This window comes from Penaeus monodon, chromosome 7, assembly GCF_015228065.2.
Source record: "Penaeus monodon isolate SGIC_2016 chromosome 7, NSTDA_Pmon_1, whole genome shotgun sequence".
Lineage (NCBI taxonomy): Eukaryota > Metazoa > Arthropoda > Malacostraca > Decapoda > Penaeidae > Penaeus > Penaeus monodon.
The window spans coordinates 50020658-50040318 of NC_051392.1; the positions used below are offsets into that span (position 1 = coordinate 50020658).

A 19661-nucleotide genomic window follows, 5' to 3' on the forward strand; every position below is an offset into this window, starting at 1 on the left:
CCGCGCGCCAAATTATGCTAATGCGATGCCGCTCGAGATCCCCGGACGGCGGCTCCGTAATGCACCAGGCGCTGCACCTCTCGCGGGGAGGCCGGCCATGCAGATCGAGGGGGGACGAGACGATCGCGGGCGGGATCGAGTCTAGTATCTTCTAGATCACGCCAGGCTTGATGGCGCCCCCAGCCCTCACCACAGTAGTTTTCAGGGAGGGTTATGAAGTAGGCGGATGGGGGAGCGGCGGTTTGGTGGGGATTGGGCCGAGTCTGGGGAGGGTAAGGGGAATGCTTTTGGCTGGACAAGGATGTTGGAGGGGAGGGGTGAACGCCCCTTCAGCTTTCTCCCCCGGAGGTGGAGATTATTGTATTGGAATTGACTTTTAAGATCTCGTCTATCCCATATCTTACTAGGATACGTTAATATATTTTTGAATCCGTATTTGTGTGCATGCATGTGTAGGTGTATGTGCGTGTCAGTCATAGCACCAGGCTGTGTGGTGAATGTCTAGCCTTGAACGTGACAGTGAAAGGCCTCGGCACACCTTCCACCCGTGAACTTTATGTAAACAAAAGAAACGATTATCCCCACGCTCTCCTTTATTTATTCTTTACCACCACCTTTCTGGAAGTAGTGGAAGGGCCGAGCGCGAAGGAGGCCCCGGGACCCAGCAGCGCCTGGCAAGTGGAGCTCTGATGGTCACTGGGTCATTGGCTTTGCGGAGCTGGGGGGGGGAGAAAAAGAAAAAGAAAAAAAGGAAGAGGAGGTGGTTGAGGTGGAGGTGGAAGTTGAAGTGGTTAAGGTAGAGTGGAAGTGTCATGTGGAGATAGCCACTGAACAAGTGCGTGCTTTAGGGAAATAAAATTAAACAATGTACTTTGGGTGCAATGGTAACTAAAACAAGGTTAGTGGGATAAGTTAAGGACAAGGTGGTGTAGATAGATGCCAGGTGGTATTGCAGCTGATGGTGATAGAGATGCTAACAGGTGGTGTTAATGACGACGATTATAGTGGTGATAATGACAGGTGGTGTTGATGTTGATGACGATTTGGTGGCAGGTGATAGTAATGATGATGGTGAGGATAGTGAGGGCGATGATAGCAGGTGGAGGTGCTAATGACGGCGGCAGAAGGTGGTGGCAGTGGTGGAGGAGGAGTGAGTCCAGGTACATCCGGGGGGAATGGTCTCGGCGGCGCCCGCACGTGGAAGTTCATGAACACCGAGGCCATTGTTGCAACAGCGCTCGGGAAGGCTAACGGAGGTGTCATTCTGGACGATTCGCTTTCTTTTTATACGGCCATATTGTTTTTTTCTCTCTGTTTTGTTATTGTATTGAATGCACTCCTGCTTTTTTGTGTGTGGTTTATTGTTTTGGGACAAACAACGCGTGTCTATGCCTATTGTTAGTAGTCTGAATTTAAGAGCCTCATAAAGGCACACGCGTTTCTAAGAGTGAATGAGTGAGTGAGTGAGGAGGCGAATGAGTGAGTGAGGGAGTGGATGGGTGAGGGAAGCGCGAGCACACCTGCGATTCCATGTACAGCTGCAGAGCCACAACAAGTGATGGAAAAGGATGAAAAAATTGTCGCCAGCAACACATGCGAGAATGAGTGTTTGTTCGGAAGGGCTGCCTTGGGCGGGTGTGGCGGTGGGCGGGCGGGTTGGATGGGTGTGATAAAAGCGCACAAGGGTTACTGCACGTCCCTTAAGTGCTGAGTGGCCGGAACCTCGGCATTATCCGCACACGCACGCACATGTACACATCCGGCCGTGTTCTTGCACGTGCGCCTCCATTGCCCTGTCGCCTGACAACGGGACATCTGCGTGGCGCTTAGATCCTTGTCCTTGCAGGAGGCACGTCACACGAGGCGCCGGGCCCTCCTCACCCCCCCCCCTCCTACTTGGAAATCCTGTGGATATTCTTTCACTCCCCTTTCCTTTGCTTTTTCTTTTAGCCCGCCCCCCAGTCATCCCCCCCCTCTCTCTCTCTCTCTCTCTCTCTCTCTCTCTCTCTCTCTCTCTCTCTCTCTCTCTCTCTCTCTCTCTCTCTCTCTCTCTCTCTCTCTCTCTCTCTCTGTATACCTCCCCCCAGACTGCGTGATATGTGAAACATTAATGATATATAGGTTTTTGCCTCTGCGTTCGTCCCTCTACCAACCCGCATCGATTTTTCATTACGAAGCCCAACTTTGCACGTCCTCTTTCGTTGTGCCGCCGCTGCCTCTGCTTCTGTTTCCGCGCGATATGTTGTTCTACGAGTTTAGTGGGTAATGGAGCCAGCAGGATCTAGTGGGTATCTTTGGAATTCCCCCGGCCGCCCACCCGCTCACCCACCCGCCCGCCGGACCTTCCATTTGTGCGATTGTTCTAGTGGACATCTCTGCTCCAGGAAAAAAAAAGAAAAAAAAATCGATTTTTCTTTTTTCCTTTTTTTTCACCCTTTGGGGTAGGTGATGATATTGTCTCCCCCCTCCCCCCCTTCCTCACTTCCTGCTTATACCTCTGTTCACTTCATATCCCATCATTCCTCTCCCCTTCCTCTTCTTTTCCCGTCAGCAGCCCTTCTCCGTCTGTACTCTTACTCCTTCCTCTTCTCCGTCAGTATCCTTTCCCCTTCCTCTCCCCCCGCAGCAACCCCTCCCTTCCCCTTCCCCTTCCCCTTCCGCCTTCCGCCAACCCGCTCCGCCCGTGTGTTTGCTGAGTCGCGATTTTCGGGCATTACCGGCGAGAGATTTGATTATTGGGATCCTATATGTAGCGCAATGACGGCGTCCCCTGGGGTAGGGGAGGAAGGAGGGGAGGAGCAGGAAGGGGAGGTAATGGATGTGGATATAACAGCCCACTGCGCTCCTGTTACTCACTCACTTGACAGTTTCGCGATGACGGGCTTTTTCAAGCTTTCTTTTCATTTTCCTGTCTTTTCTTTCGTCTCTCCCCCTTCCCCTTTTATGCCCTTTTCTCTCCCTCTCCTTATCCCACCCCCTCCCTCTCCCCCGTTCTCTCTTTTTCCATCTATACTCTCTCTCTCCCTCTCCCTCTCTCTCTCTCTCTCTCTCTCTCTCTCTCTCTCTCTCTCTCTCTCTCTCTCTCTCTCTCTCTCTCTCTCTCTCTCTCTCTCTCTCTCTCTCTCTCTCCCCTTCCTCTCTTCCTCTCTTGCAAACTTTCCTTCCGAATCTTTTACACGTTTCTCCTTCTTTCTCTTTCCTTTTTCCCTTATCTCTTCCTTGCAGACCCTCTCCGTGGGATCTCCGCCATTACAGCATGGATGTGACTATCGGGTTTTCGGTTCGAGGCGCGGATAAGGACTGTAATGGAATCCCCGATAGTGTATAGGTGGCGGCGGCTCCTTCGGGGTGCGTCACAGCGCGCAGTTTATGGGTGGGGAGGAATGGGAATTGCGGTGATAACGGGAGGAAGGGAGGGGTGGGGAGAGGGAGGGATAGACCAGGCTGAGAAATGAGAGAAAGAGAGAGCGAGAGCGAGTGTGTATGCGTGTATATATGTACGGATAAATATGTATCGGTTTGGGCGTAGGCGAGCTGAGCGGCGTTTGGACTCCTCGCGTTGCAATGCCTCCTCGTCCTCCTGCGGGATCCGTCGAAAGGCGTCGGCGAGCGGCAGGGCTCCGCGCCGAGCCGTATAAGGAGCGGCGGAGTGCGGGAAGGGCGAAAAGGGGCAGCCAGGAGTGCTTAAAGGGTTTAGGGGGACGGATAAATACTATGAGGCCGTAGATGGAGGAGAGAGAGACAGAGAAAGAGGAAGGTGAGGATGATGATGATGATGGGTAGGTATTGAGAGGAGGGGGGGGGGGTTATGAGGCGGTTGGGGGCTCTTGTCTGGATGGGTTTTGTCTGGCGTCTCTGTTGTGTCTGGAATCGGCGAATGACGTTTGTTGCCTGTGATAAGTGGCGTGCGTCTGGAAGGTGTCTAGGGCGCTCGACTAGGTGCTGTCTGCCTTGGGGTGGTCGTCACAGGTAACTTCATGAGGGTGGTGATGCTGTACCCTGCCCTTCTCTCTCTCTCTCTCTCTCTCTCTCTCTCTCTCTCTCTCTCTCTCTCTCTCTCTCTCTCTCTCTCTCTCTCTCTCTCTCTCTACAAGTCTGTCTATTTACTGTCCTGTCTTTTTTCGTCTGTCTCCCACTCCTCTTGTCTCCTCCTCTCACTGATTTCACCTCTTTGCTTTCGTTTTCATATGCGGCGCCGAGTGATTTCCGAAGACCCCCCCCCCCCCTCGGGCGAGTTTTCGAACTTTGGAGGAATGCAGAGAACTGATCCCCCCCCCCCCCTTCCATCCCCCTAAGTGATTTTCTGTGCTTTTCAAAATCTTGGGTTGTCGCAGCTGTCTGTTGGGGGAGGAATAATGTCTTCCCCCCCCCCCCCTTTTTTTCTATATGGTTGCGTTTTTTACGAGATGTTTATATCCTCTGATATGCAAATTGGAGGACCATGGATGGAATTTATCGATATTCTTTTTTTTCAAGCTTTTTCACCCAAGGCCCGCGACAGGGAACATTAGAAAGAGTGTTGTGTGTGTTAGTGTGTTTTTGGGTGTCGGCGTTGATCTAACTTTGGCGACGCGAACTGTTCCGTTGCCTGCCTATCTCTGGCATCTGTTGCCACGTCTCGTTAGTCTAGATAGTTTGTTTTACATAATGGGCGTTCGTTTTCTCTCTTTTTTGTTTATTTTTATTTTTGGTTGATTTATTTTTTCTTATTCTTCATTTCCTTTCTAGCTTTCTCTCTCTCTCTCTCTCTCTCTCTCTCTCTCTCTCTCTCTCTCTCTCTCTCTCTCTCTCTCTCTCTCTCTCTCTCTCTCTCTCCCCCCCCCTCCCTCCCTCCTCATTTTCACCCTTTCCCCCTCCCCTTGTCCCTTACATTCTCCCTTTGAAGGGGCCTCTTAAACCGCCCCTCCGCCCTTAACCCCCCTTACCCTCCCCCTCCCTCGGCGATGACCATCTACGTTGCCTCTTATTTCCATAATTATTTCTCCTTGTTGGGCAAAAAAGGCATTTTGCCAGACACTCTTAGGTTGCGCGATGGGTCAGGTGGGGGGGGGGGCGGAAGGGAAGGGGAAAGGGTAGGGAGAGAGAGGGGGGGGTGATAAAAGAGTTAAGAAGTGGAGGAGAAAAGAGGTGGGTAGATTATGGCTAGATTTCAGCGATTATTTTTTTCCCATTGTCATCATCCACGTTCCTCGTTCTCTCCCCACCTTGGCCTTTAGAAAGCAGGCTACATAATTGCGGTATGGAGGTTGGAAACGTTGTCGTGTATTTCTCTCTCTCTCTCTCTCTCTCTCTCTCTCTCTCTCTCTCTCTCTCTCTCTCTCTCTCTCTCTCTCTCTCTCTCTCTCTCTCTCTCTCATTTTCCTTTTTTCTTTTTCGTCCTTTGTTATATGTGCACTCTAGTGTCTCGGGCTCTTACGCTCATTATTAAAGCTTTTCTCTTGAATCCGTAATATCGTAGTGACCCCTCCCGCGCGACCCCCTCCCCCTGAGCTAGACTTCGCATTAGGGGAGCAAGCGAGACGGTGTCAGAGGAAGATAAGGAAGACGATCAGCAAAAGGCGCTGAGGGTGCGTCGAGAGAGAGGCGCAGAAGATGTGGTGTCATTATCGCGGCGTCGGGGGTGACGAGGCAGCGCGCGGCCGCCGAGGACCTTCCGGCGCAGGGGCGGGAGGGAGCGAGTAATGGCGTGTTGCATTGTGAGCGCTCGCCCGCCGTCACTCCTTTCTCCTTGGGTCTTTCGTCCCCCACTTAGCGCCGTAATAGCCTTCAAATTGGGCGGAGTTGCGGCCTGCGAGGGACCGGAAGGAGGCGAGGAAGCGGCAGAAGGAAGGGTGCCAACAGGGGGGGGGGGGAGGGGAGGGCGGAAAGGGTGCCAAGGGGTACAAGGAGAGAGATCCTGCCAGACGTTGACGGAAAGGGGCGTCTCGAGAGGAAATGCTCCTTCGGCGACGGGCGTGGTAAGGCCCCGCGCTGCTTGCATATGCTCGTGAGAATGATGGTGGGCTGGTGGGTGGGTGGGTGGTGGGAGAGGCCTGCCTCCACTTCCATAACCATCACCACAACCTTCTCCCCTTCCTCCTCTTCCTCCTCATTCCCCTTCATCCTCTTTCTCCTCTTTCTCCCCCACTTCCTCCTCCTCCTCCTCCTCCTCCTCCTCCTCCTCCTCCTCCTCCTCCTCCTCCTCCTCCTCCTCCTCCTCCTCCTCCCGAGCGAGAGGCTGCTCTCCCGTTCGCCCTGACGGGAGGCCCTTTTGTGATGCAGATGAGACCAGCAGGATATGCTCTTGTGGGGATATAACATTGCATATTGTTATGTGCCAGCATTTGTTCGCATTTTGCCTCGCTCTGTAGATGCAGGAGCTGGGGGGGTAGGGGGGAGAAGGGTACGTTTGCACTTGTGTTCTTTTTCTTGCGTCCGTGTTCTTCACGAGATGTAATCTTGCCATAGTATTTTAGCGGCGCGGGGACAAAGACGAGTATATTGTGGCGCATTTCCATGGAGCGTTGCAGGTGGGGAAAACAATTGTGCCGGGCGTCAGGTTGCCACGAAGGCCTGGGGAGGGGGGGGGGGTAGAGAAGGTCGTGTGTGCATACCATTAAGCCCACACCGTCCCCGACCTCTCTTGACCTTTGACCTTATTATTCGACACTCGAATATCTCTTCGTAGGTACACACATGGATGTTATATTTTTGCGATTCCATTTTCTTCCTGCTTTTGCTCATGTTCATCTTTTTCTTCTTCACAGGTTGCAAGATCAAGGCATTACGCGCTAAGACCAACACGTACATCAAGACGCCAGTGAGAGGGGAGGAGCCTGTCTTTGTCGTCACTGGTGAGTCCCGTGTGTTTTCTGTGAGTGAATGAGTGAGTGAGTGAGCGAGTGAAAGTGTGAGTTCGTATGTGCGCGTGCTTGTTTTCTGATCGTACAAGCGTAATAAGAGTGATAGCGTTTTTTTTTTATTTGTTGTATACATATATTATATGTTAGTCGATAGATTTAATGTCATGTAGTCATTCGAGCGTTTTAGCGACCCGGGATACATGATTGTATATCGCGGCGAGGGATGGTTTAGCTCGTGGGTAATGGACAGGTATTTCCCCTTCCTGACCCCCCCTAACCCCCCTATCCTTACCCATTCCCCCTCAACCCACCCCCACCCCCTCAGAACCTCGGAGCCGTCCCTGTGTTGGGGTGAAGACAGGTCACGGGCGTGGGTGTTAAGGGAGGTGGTTAGGGTGGAGTTAAAAAGGGAGGAAGGGGGAGGGGGAAAGGGGGGCAGGGGGCAGGGCGGGCCAGTTTTTACGAGTCCGCCCACCCGTCGACGTCGAGCACGACTCCTTGACTCATAGCTCTCACAAGCGGGCGGCGGGCGGCGGGCGGCGGGGCGTGGGGACGATGGGTGTTGGGACAGCTTAGGCCTGGAATCCATGCGTCGAGCCGACCGCGGGCTGTTAATGGGGATATTATGCAGGCTGGAGTTCGATGCGAGCCAGGTATAAATCTTCCATATTTGGCCTTGTGTGTTGGCGTGTGTGTGTTTTGGTCCCTTTTTTGTGTTTTATGCGTGTTCACTTCTTTTTTTGTGTGTGTTAGGGGGGGGGGGGTGACGGTGTTATTTTGTTGTGCGTGTGTGTGGGTTGTTCTTGTTTCGAGAGGTTTCTGAGATTGAGAGAACAAGAGGATTCATTCTCTCTCTCTCTCGCTCTCTTCCTTCTCCCTCTCTCCCTTCCTCTCCATCCCTCCTCGCCCTGCCCCCGTCTCTGACATCCTTCCTCCCCCTCCCCCTCCCCCTTTCTTTTATCTCCATCTTCCTCAGCCTCTTCCCCACCACTGCCATTTCCACCTAAACATCACCCCCCCCCCCTCTGCCACAGCCTCGCACTCCTCACCGGCCTGTCCTTTTTGTAATGCGTACCCAGACACCTTGCTCCCCCCCCCTTCTCCCCTCTCCACTCCCTTCCATTCCTCTCCCCCTACAGGCGTTCACCCCTCCCCCTTTTTGTCTTCTTTTTTCGCACCCAATATCCCTTTCTTTCCCCTCTCCACCCCCCTTCGTGAATTCCTCCGCCCCACTCTATTCTCCTGTCTCTTCCTATCCCTCCATTTGTGTGTTTATTCTCTCTCTCTCTCTCTCTCTCTCTCTCTCTCTCTCTCTCTCTCTCTCTCTCTCTCTCTCTCTCTCTCTCTCTCTCTCTCTCTCTCTCTCTCTCTCTCTCTCTCTCTCTGGGTCCCTTTTCTCTCCCTCTCCCCCCCCAATCCCCCTTCATTATGTGTACCCAGGGACTTGGGGCGGATTCAGTGGGGTGGGGGGCGAGAGGGAGGGTCGTTATGTAGGGAGGGAGTCGGGAGGGGTATCGAGCGTCATAGGGAGGTGGGGGGGAGGGGGGCGTTCCCGGCATTACCCCCGACGCCGAGAAAGATTAAGAGCGCCGTGTTGATGATCGCGCGATGACGCCCACCTCGCTCGGGCGGGCGGCTCTGCGGGACGCCCGTCTTCTCGCCCGATTGTTCTCGGGTTCCTTTGGGAGGCGCGGGGGCGTGTCGGGCGGGCGGTCAGGGAGGGGGGTGAAGGGGAGGCGTTTTTCTTTTGTATTTTTTTTTTGTACTGTGTATGTATGTGTTTGTTTGTCTAAGTTTTTTCTTGTATGAATCGATACGTTAGGCATCATACATCAAAGGCATTGCCATTCGCACCTTCTTTTAAACCATACCCCCCTAAAAGATGCCTCTCCCTATATTAGTCCCCCCCCCCCCCAATCCAAAATCGAAAGTAGGCGGCGGTGCAGAATCCCTCAAATTAAAGTAATGCTGGCGTGTTGGTGCTGACCGGCGTTGTGGCGGAGCGGGGACCCCTCGTGGGCGTTGTTTTTGGGCGGCGCGACAGAGAGTGTTAGTCAGTGGCCAGGTTTAGAGCGCGGTACTTCTCTCTCTCTCTCTCTCTCTCTCTCTCTCTCTCTCTCTCTCTCTGTCTCTCTCTCTCCTCCTCCTCCTCCTCCTCCTCCTCCTCCTCCTCCTCCTCCTCCTCCTCCTCCCTCCTCCCTCCTCCTCCCTCCTCCTCCCTCCTCCCTCCTCCTCCCTCCTCCTCCCTCCTCCTCCTCCTCCGGGTTGGACTCCTCCCAGAGACGCCTTCGACAATGCTATATACAGGCTCCTGTATTTATCTGTCTCTTAGTCTCGGTCTCTCTCTCTCTCTCTCTCTCTCTCTCTCTCTCTCTCTCTCTCTCTCTCTCTCTCTCTCTCTTCTCCCTTTCTGTCCTCCCTCCCTCCCTCCTGCAACTTTTTCCTTGGCGGCAACGGCTGAGGTGCTCTCACTTTCTTTCAAAGCAGACCTGCGTTCGGGGGTTGCAGTTGTGGTAGTAGGTGATTCATTCTCTCTCTTCTTCTCTTCCTCTTCCTGTTTCCTTTTTCCCTTTCTCCATTCCCCTTCTTCACTTTTGGTCTCTCTCCCTCTTCCTTTATACTTTTTTTTATTTTTCTTTCTCTAGTGTTGCGTAGAGGATGCGCCCACTGGTTGGTCGCCTGAAGCTATATAGTTCAGAGCCTCAGGTTTGTCGCCCGTCTGACGTGGAAGTGACACGTGACGTTTGCTGTGACGTGCGGGTTCTCTTCCCTCTCGTCTCTTCCCTCTCCCTCCCCTCCCCCACATCGTCTCATCCGCCCTTCCCCTCTCTCCCCAGCATCGTCCCACCCCCTTCCCCTCTCTCTCCTCCCCAGCATCGTCCCACCCCCCTCTCTTCTCTTCCCTCCCCTCCATCGTCCCGCCCTCCCACCCCCACACGTCCACACGTCAGTCCCCGCCACCTCCACACAGCTCCCACGCCAGCCTTGCCTTATTGGTCGCCGGGGGGGGGGGGGGCAAAAAAATATTGCCCCAACCCTTCCTCGGCATCTCGCACCCGCGGTCAGTTTCCAACTTGCAACACTTTGTTTTATGGACGCACATGTGTGCGTGTATGTAGGGACGAGTGTACGTATGTGCGCGTGTATGATTTAGACTCGGGGAGGGGGGGGGGAGGTCATGGGGTCAGAGATAATGAAATCGTGTCGTCGCCTCGTGTGCCCGGCCGTGAGGCTGACAACCGGTTCTTGTTCCACGGTCTTATTTCGCGCGCTCTCTTTCTCTCTCTTCTCTTCTCTTCTCTTCTCTTCTCTTCTCTTTTTTTCTCTTCTGTCTCTTATTTTCTCTCCTCTCCTCTCCTCTCCTCTCTCTCTCTCCTCTCTCCTCTCTCCTCTCTCCTCTCTCTCTCTAGCTCATAAATAAAGTAATCATTTCAACAACCCGTTTTTCGATTTTTAAGGGAGTTATCCACGCTTAAAATTCGCAGATTCTTCATCATGTGTGCATTCGCGATGTTCGTTCGTTCGTCCGCACCTACTCGTGACTCATCCTTCCATCAACCTCCCCTCCCCCTCCTTCTACCCTTCCTTCCTCTTTGTTTATTCATTGCCCTTGTTCCTCTTCCTTCTCCCTATCCCCGTCCACCTAGCCTCCCTCCCTCTTCCACCTACCCCCCCTCACACGACACCCTCGTCATTACCATAGGCTCGTCCTCGGCCGTCGCGGAGGTTGACCCTCGGGCAGTGCAGCATTCCAGGCTCTCGAAATGGGCGAGGAGGAGGAGGAGGAGGAGGAGGAGGAGGAGGAGCCGCTGCCGAAGGGAGCCCGTGGATCCCGGGACCTTATTCTGACCTCAAACCCCAGCCGTCCTTGTGGTGCAGGGGGAGGGGGGGGGTGGGGGAAGGGGGAAGGGGTGAAGAGACGACCAACCCACCTCCGTCTGGAAGCGTCTGGGTTGCTTGTCTGTGTTTGTTTGCTTTTGAGAGTTTATCGAAGTGGAAAGTCTTATTCTTTTCTTCTTTTTCCTTTTGAATTTCGAGTCGGAGCTCGGGGCTTTGGGGGGGGGTCCATGACTGACCTTGTTGGGGGTCCAGGTGGGTTTGGTAGGGGAGGGGGAGGCCGGGGAGGAGAGGGAGGGGTGCGGGGGTGTTTTGAATTTAGGGGTGGGGGCGTGCTTGCTGTTTCTGTGTGTGTGTGGGGGGGAGAGGGAAGGGGGAGATGACGTGCTCCTTGCGGGGGAATCGTGCTTGCGGTGGGGAGGGGGTCAGGTGAGCGACGGAAAGGGGTGGAATAGATGATGATCATCGTCGTCATCGTCATCATCATCGTCATCATCCATCATCATCCATCATCATCATCATCATCATCATCATCTCATCATCATCATCATCATCTCATCATCATCTCATCATCATCATCATCATCTCCTCATATCATCATCATCACCATCATCATCATCCTCATCCTCATCCTCATCCTCCTCCTCATCATCCTCATCCTCATCCTCATCCTCCTCGAGCAGAACACCCAGAACGATCGTGGCGTTCCGTGCTCCGTCAGATCACGCGTTCGACCCCCGTTTGACACGGAGGCGAGCGCGCAAGCCAAATCCCAAGGCCGGTGCTTGATCGGATCTGCTTGCAATATAAACACGTTCACTCAATATTCCATGTGGTGTTGGCGGTCCTAGCTTTGTGGGCTGGGTTGAAGTTTATTTTTATTTTCGGAGTTATTGTTGTTTGTATTATCGTTATTGTTATTTCTTTAGGAGAACCGGTCAAGGAAGGTGTGGGTATGATAATTGAGAGAGGGGTGAGGGCGAAGGGGGGAGAGGGAGAGGAGGAGGGGTTGAGAGGGAAACACCTTAGCTGCCAAAAGCCGACCAAATTATGTAAAAGATTTGAACGTGGGGGTTATGATAGCTGTGGGGGGGAGGGGGAGGGGGGGAGAGAGTGAGCTGGGCCCTCCTTCCCACTTGCGGTTATATGATCCAGGAGCGGTCGTTATGCTGTCTAATGATCCATAAGAGGTAAAGATTGCGTGCGTTTGTGTGTGTGTGGGGGGGGGGATGAAGGTCTATGTCAGGGCGGGCGCTGGGGAAGAGTTTGTTAGGATGTTACTCCCTGTTGGATTCTTGTTATCACTTCCCCTTTCGGTTGAGGTGTGCAGTTGTCCCTCCCGTTCCCACTCTCTGACACACTTATCTATCTATATCTGTTTGTCTTCCTCTCTCACTCCCTTTTCCTTCCCCTCCCCCTCCCCCTTTGACCCCCCTCCCCAGCGCCTGTGCCACGAGCGCGCGGAGGCCAGGCTGACACTTTTGGCCGTAGCGCCGTGACTCGTTTGTCTTGACCCGACCCGGCGTAGTTGACCCAAGTTGGCGGGGGGTCGTGGGGTGCAAGGGGAAAAAAGCAGCCGCTCGAAAGTGGGTTTCTGAAAGGTTGCTGCAAGCGCGATATGAAAGTGTATAATGAATTAGGCAGGGAGTCTCAGTGCGCCAGGGTTATTTGGTGCCGTGTTCAAGGATTTCTTGCGGAGGGTGTGGGGTGGGGCGTGAGAGCAGCTGCATTTGCGCTTTATTCGTTTTTTTTTCTACTATTGTTTTATTTGTAGGCCATTCATTTGTGTAGAAAACGTGTTAATGGGCTCCTTGGGATTCGGTGTTTACTTTTTAGTGAGGGGAACTTTTTCCTCCTCGGGATTTCTTAGCCGTTTTTCACCATGACGGGCTGTTGTTTAGGGGAGATCAGTTTTTTAATGTTGGTAAATAGTTTTTGCAATTTGTTGCCTTCTAAACGATTTCTTTGTCTCCGCCCGCAGGTCGAAAGGAGGATGTAGGGATGGCGAAGCGCGAGATCCTGTCGGCGGCAGAACACTTCAGCCAGATCCGCGCGTGCCGCAAGAACAACCTGAACGGGTCCATGGCGCCCGGCCCGCCCACCAACGTGCCCGGCCAGGTGACCATCCAGGTGCGCGTGCCGTACCGCGTGGTGGGGCTGGTGGTGGGCCCCAAGGGCGCCACCATCAAGCGCATTCAACAGCAGACTCACACGTACATCGTCACGCCGTCGCGGGACAAGGAGCCCGTGTTCGAGGTGACGGGCCTGCCGGAGTCCGTGGAGCAGGCCAGGAAGGAGATCGAGGCACACATCGCCATGCGTACGGGCGGCCTGCTGGACCAGGACGAGCCCAACGCAGCGGCCGCGGCGCGCCACCACGCCGACTTCCCCCCGCCCACGCACGGGCTCGACAACCTCTTCAACCCCCCTTCCTCAGAGCTGGTCTCGTCCCTCTACAAGCTCAATAATTCCTCGCTCAACGGACTTGCCTCCATCAACGGCATCGCCAACAGCGCAGGTCTGAACGGTCTCACCAATGGTCTCAGCAACGGTCTCTCCAGCGGCTCCAGCCTCAACGGCATCAACGGCCTGAACAGTCTCAGCGGCAGCGGTCTGAACAACTCGCTAAACGGCATGAATCTGAACAACACACTGAACAGCCTGAACACGCTGAACCAGCTCAACGACCTGAACTCCGCCTTCACGCTGCTCGGAGGAGACACCGGGTCTTCCCTCCTTGGCTCGTCGAACAAGGGCGGCAGCACCTTGGACTCGTCCCTGTTCTCCTCCTTCAGCGGCGGCGTCGGCAACACCAAGCTGGGGAGCGACGTGTCCGGCAGCGGCAGCGGCGGCCTCGGCCTGTACGGCGTGGACGAGGGCCTGGGCTCGCTCGGCTCCTCCATGGGCTCGTCGCCCTCCTTCGACCCGGCTCCCCCCAGCATTTGGGGCGAGCTCAGCCGGCCTCTGGGCAACAACATGAGCTCCACCGTCAGCTCCAGTTCCTCCCTCAGCTCGACCTTCTCGTCGCTGTCCTCCACTTTGTCCTCGTCCCTGACACGCAGGTCGTCGTCAGTGTCCGGAGCGTCCCCGCCCTCCTCCAGGCTGTCCCCGTCGTTAGAGTCCCACCCCCCCGCGAGGCGCATCAGCTCCGACCCGGCCCCGGGACTCGCGGCCGCGCCCTCGCTCGCATCGCTCAACTCGGCCCTCTCCGGAGGCCTGGGGGGACTACCTACCTCCTCTCCCTCCTCATCCTCACCAGCTTCCACCCCCGATCTCACGCAGCAGCTGAGCGCCTTCCAGTCGGTGCCCGGGCTGACGTCAGCGCCCGCCACCTCCACGGCGACCACCACCATCGCCAGCATGAACGGCCTCATGAACGGCATGGACGAGAAGAAGAGGTGCGTCACGTGCTGCGAGTCCGAGGTGGTGGCTGCGCTCGTGCCCTGCGGCCACAACCTTTTCTGCCTGGACTGCGCCAACAAACTCAAGTCCGAGGCGTCCGAGTGCCCCATCTGCCGCATGAAGGTCACTCACGCCATCCGCATCTTCTCGTAACGCGCCACCGCGTCACAGGCGGCAACGTCTCAGCAAGTACATTGCAACAAGCCAATGCGGCGCTCATGGGCATCTCGGCCCTCTAACTACCCCACCACCGGCTTATATAGAGTATATTAGTCCTTATATATCTGCAGATTGAAGAGTATTATCTTTAAAATCAATCATTAAATTTTTTATTCAAGTAGTGTGAAGATATTTTTATTTCATTTTCACTTGGAATGTAAGGCATTTTTATTGGTGTGCGTCGGGCGACAGTATGGCCCCGGGCAAGGTGTTCGTCCGGTGGCCGAGCCGTCGGTGCTGGTGGCGCGAGTCCTTCAAGTCAGAGTGGAGAACAGCTGTCGCTAGGCTGTGATAGGCAGGCCAGCGCCGCGCTCGCTCGCTCGCTGCACTCGCTGCCCGCCAACAACTGCCAGGGGGGGTCGACGCCCCCTCTCCGATCTCCCACTGTTTCCTGGGTACTCAGGTCGGCTCGGGCTGGGCCGGGCGGACCGAGGGTCACGACGGCGTGGCGCTAGACAACTCCCCACCCGCTCACCCAGATCTGAATCATCCGCCCGCACGCCCGCACGCCCGCCCCTCCCAGCCCCGAGGCCGCCTCACAACGAATGCTACATATCCTTCTCGAACACTCTACGTGAGCGTGACAGCCGCCCACCAACCAGCCCGCCGCCCGCACGCTTGCCCGCCCCAGCGACACATGGACGGAGTGCGGGAGGCTCGGTGGCCAGTGGGTAGTTGGGGAAGGCACCAGGAGCAGGGAACAACAACAACAATAACTACAACAACAACCACAACCACCACAGTAACAACAACAGTAACATGACCACCAACACCGCAGTCCCGATGTCAACAGCAGACAGACAACCTCGCGAGGCCGACCCTCCGCGGCCGCCGCCTCGCCGAACCACCCGAACGATCGACTCGTGCCTTGATCCCGTCACACCTGTTACCATAGTTCGACCCACTGCCTCACCCACGCCCACACGCCCATGCCGACTAATGTCCTTCCCTCACACCGACACCCATCCAGCATCCCACTCACTCGCCCGCCCCCGACCCCCATTAGATCCAGTCACCTTAGGACATCCCCCATAACCCACCCACCCCCACACGCCCATCCAGCCACCCACCCACATCCATAGCCCGCAGCCCACCACCCACCACCACCTCGAAGATGGACCATCCTCATCAGCCAAGAAAGGTGGGCGTGTGTGTGTGTCTCGAGGAACGATGCCGAAGTTCTTCTCCGTGTCTCGCGCCGCCCACACGCAGACGACCCCACCCCCAAAGGAAAGAAAAGTGAGAGAAACCCCGCCCCCCCACACACAAAATCAACACCCCCTACATCAACCACGCCCACTGAGCCACCAACCAATAGAGTTGACCCCTGCTTGTGCATTCATCTAATGGAAGCAATACAGTGATATTATCTTAGTCATAGCGCTTATCTAAGTTTTTGCTCATCATTGATATATAAATGGAAAATAATACAAAAAAAACTTATGAGAAGATGTGAGAAAAAAAAAAACTTTATTTTGTATAGAGAAGATGATGATGAAGAAGAGAGAAAGAAAGAAAAAATAATAACAGTATTCTAGACCAATCTTTAATTTCCAGTATATTTAATTATTATCAATGCCTTTTTGTGATAACGTTTGTTTTTGTCTGACTTGAAGGACTCCGAAGCGCCGCGCACGATGTATAGAAACCTCTTTTGTACAAGTGGAATATTCGCCAAGAAGCGCGACAGTCCGCCCGGCCGCCCGCGATCGGTGCCTGGCTGCCGTGGGCGTGTCGGGGGGGAGGGAGGAAGGGGCCAGGGGGAGGTAGTGTCTCTCCCGCCGTGGGCCTTCCCAGGCGTAGAGGGAAGTCGCGAAGGAGGCCCTTCTGAAGACTCCTTCGCCCCCGGAAGAATTTTAATAATAGTGGTTATTATTACGATTTTTTAAAAAATTCATTTCTTCCACCGTACGCCCGCCGACTGCTCTCTTCAAAAAGTGGAAAGAGAGAGAGAGAGGAAAAGAAAAAGGGAAGTAGAAACCCGCCCACGAAACCCCCCACCGCCGCCCCCCCTCGCCCAGCGCGGCCCGCCGGACTCTCGTGCTTACCCCCACTCCTACCCCCGCCCCCCTCGTCCCCTCCCCACCCGCTCCTTGACCCCCTCACCCCCATACCCCGAAGAAGCCAGATAGCCGTTCTGGTGTCACAAGAAAAAAAGTTTTGGTGAAGACGATGGTGATGATAATGATAATGAAGTGATTGATCAAAAAGAAAATTAAAAGGAAGTGTGTTTGAAAGGCCTCGGGTGTTTGCGCAGGCCGGCCCAATAGCATTATCATTATTATTATTATTTTTTTTTTTTAAGAGAGATACCCCCCAGAGAAAAAAGTATGGGGTATCGCTGTCCTTCCTTTGGGGGGGAGGGAGGGAGGGGGAGGGGGGACCTGAAAGAAAATGAAAAGAAGAAAAAAAAGAGTGAATGAAGAAGAGATATATACCAAGAATTTGCTGGTTTATATATATAGATGATATATCCACTGGTGTCGACTGCACACCCACCCCACCCCCCACCCCCTTCTTCGTCCCCCTCTCCCTCCTCCCCTCCTTTTTTTTCCCTTCCCCCTTTTATCACCCCCCCCCCTATTCCCCCCTCAACCCTTTCGACATCGAAGGTGGTTTTACTCTTGTTCTCCTGACACAAAGAAAGGACAAGCTTTGTGGTGTTTGCGTCTTGAGAGTAAAAAAAAAAAAAGAAAACAGAAGAACGTATTATTATTATTATTTTTTTGAAGATGACTGTTTAGTTTTTAAGGTAATATATATTTTTGTCCCTAAGATTTATATTTTTTTCTTCTCTTCTTTTTAATGGAAGTTTAAAGTTGAAATGTTTTAGTTCCTTTATGATATATTTTTTCTAGCTACCCATATACCGGGCAAACAACAACAAAGATTTAAAAAATGTATTTAAAAAAAGTGAGAAATGAGGAAATACATTACGGTTATAATGATGATGATGATGATGAAGATGATGATGATAATAATAATAATATTAATATTAATCCGAGATAGTGTATTATGTGTGTATATTTTGTGTAACGTGAGTGTGTGCTGTGTACGTCTCGGGCTCACCTCGCGACCCCAGCTGTGTATGTAAACTGTATCAATTTTTTTCTATATATTTCCCTCTCCCCCTCCCTCCTCCTCTCCTCTCCTCTCCTCTCCTCTCCTCTCCTCTCTCCCCTTCCCCATCTCCTCGTTCACTTTATTGCTCCCTAAACCCCTCTTCCCTCCCTCCCTCCCTCCCCCCACCCCTGTATCCAGGAAGCACTTCAATAATGTATATTTTTGTTATATAGAATTTCCTTGTATAAACCCGTGTATTCTCACTCAGTGTGTCGCTGAATTTTTTTCACGAGTAAATAAGATACATTTTTTTTTTCTCTTAGATAAAAAGATATAATGCGATAAAGAGCGCAAATCAATCGGAAAGTGAGACAAGACGACAGTGTGTGGATTCCACGGAAGGTAAATTTTTGAGATTATGTGAAGAAACCAGCTTGTCAGACCTCCCTTGCCCCGCCCTCTCTTCCGCCTCCCCCCCCTCTCCTCCTCCTCCCTCTTCTCTACCTCCTCCTCCCCCTCCTCCTACTCCTACTCCTCCCCTCGAACGTTTGTTTTAGGGAGATATATGGTCATTAACTGTGTAATAATAATAATAATATTAATAATAATATTAATAATAATAATAATATTAAATAATGATAATATATATATATATCTTGCTGCTCCCCCCTTCACCCCCCCCACTCCCCTCACGTGTGACACATTGACCCCCCCCCCTTTATTGTCCCTCCCTCTCCCCCAGTTTTATAATGATTATTATTATTACCACTAATAATTGACTAGTAAATGCGACAGACACCATACTTGGAGCGGGACGAGACTGATACTAAGAATTTTGACGATAAGAGAGAGAGAGAGAGAGAGAGAGAGAGAGAGAGAGAGAGAGAGAGAGAGAGAGAGAGAGAGAGAGAGAGAGAGAGAGAGAGAGAGAATATATATCAGGACGTGTTATGAATTTTGCCCTTTCGATTCTCAACCCGAACTCTTCATTGATTGTGTCAGTGTCTGCTTGGGAATAGTAGATGAAGTTTTTATTTTTTATTCTTTTATTTATTATACAGTATATATAAATCTATATATTTTTTTTTCTTTTCTTTTTTTTCGGTTCTGTGTTATAATCGGTCCATCGATGGTGGAGCTTGTGTCATGCGCAGGTTCCGTGTCAAAGTGTCGCTTGGTGAGCTCTCTCCTTTTTTTTTCCATTCCCTCCCTCCCTTCTTTTCCCTCCCCCCCTTCCCTCCTCAACTCTATTCAGCAAGCGGACGAGACCCCTCCTCCACCCCTACCCCCCAGAACCCTCCCCCCTTTCTTATATATATTTTAGGGAACCGTCTCGGTGACACAGGCCCCAAGATCGCTGAGACTTTTGTCATGTTTAAAGAGTTACAAGAAAGAAAGAAAGAGACAATTGCTGTCATTTTCTCGGGAGTCAAGAGGTAAGGGCTTTCTCTATACAACCCCCTCCCCCCATAACCCCCTTATGATGACCTTTCCCCTACCCCCTCCTTGTTTTTTTTTCTCTTCCTCTTCTCTTTTATATATATTCCCCTTTTTCATCGTCCTCTTCTTCGTCATCGTACTCTTACTCCTATTCTCCCTCCGCTTCCTCCTCCTCCCACCTTTTCTCCATCCGAGCCGAGATGGAGAGTGAAAAAAGCAAGGTGAGAATAAAGTGTCGGAGACGGAGGACTGCGAGAAAGCCCCTATCTCTCCCCCCTCCCCCCTCTTTATATAAAAACACTTATAATAATAATAATAATAATATTTAGAATAATATAATATAATACTATACCCGCCCCTTGTATCTTATGGTAGAGCACAACTTGATTGCTATTTACAGAAGATGAAAGTTTACGTAGTTTTTCATATATCTATTTTAATATATATGATTTAATAGAGGAAAAAAGTTTATCGTGTACTTTGTTTGTGTAGCCTAGATTGAGTGATCTAAGAAATTATTTTTATTACTTAATTTCTATACCGATTTCTGAGGACATCAGAATCAAGAAATTCAGGTGTCGCTGTCTCTATTGTATGTACGTGATGTAGAGGAGAGAAAAAACAACAAAAGGATAAAAAGCGTTATTTTTCATTCATTTTATAAAGCGCTGAAAAAAACAAAAAAAAACAAAACTAAAAAAAAAAAAAAAACACACATCGCCTTTGTGTTTGCTGTCGTGTGATGTGTATGTAAAGCACCAGTTTTCGGGCGACGTCGACAGAGGGCGTTTTTCCGAGCATCGCCTCCCCTCCCCCCTCGAGCCCCCCCGCCCCCGCTCCACTCCAGGGAAAGGAGGA

General features: G+C 52.4%; 1 protein-coding gene across 1 annotated transcript; it reads left to right on the top strand.

Moving 5' to 3' along the window:
- Window positions 1-1111: 1111 nt before the first annotated feature.
- Window positions 1112-16992, top strand: LOC119575690 (RNA-binding protein MEX3B-like). The gene is made up of 3 exons (XM_037923317.1): window positions 1112-1256; window positions 6747-6833; window positions 12661-16992. The coding sequence occupies exons 1-3, from the start codon at window positions 1112-1114 to the stop codon at window positions 14232-14234; spliced, it is 1806 nt and encodes a 601-aa protein (XP_037779245.1). The 3' UTR covers window positions 14235-16992.
- Window positions 16993-19661: the final 2669 nt, after the last annotated feature.

What these genes read in the sequence shown, in the direction of transcription:
- LOC119575690 (XM_037923317.1), top strand. Translation starts at nt 1,112, where the DNA reads ATGACGGCGGCAGAAGGTGGTGGCAGTGGTGGAGGAGGAGTGAGTCCA. An exon ending in GCTCGGGAAGGCTAACGGAG is followed by an intron (nt 1,257 to 6,746) that starts GTGTCATTCTGG and finishes TCTTCTTCACAG; the next exon opens with GTTGCAAGATCAAGGCATTA. An exon ending in GCCTGTCTTTGTCGTCACTG is followed by an intron (nt 6,834 to 12,660) that starts GTGAGTCCCGTG and finishes CTCCGCCCGCAG; the next exon opens with GTCGAAAGGAGGATGTAGGG.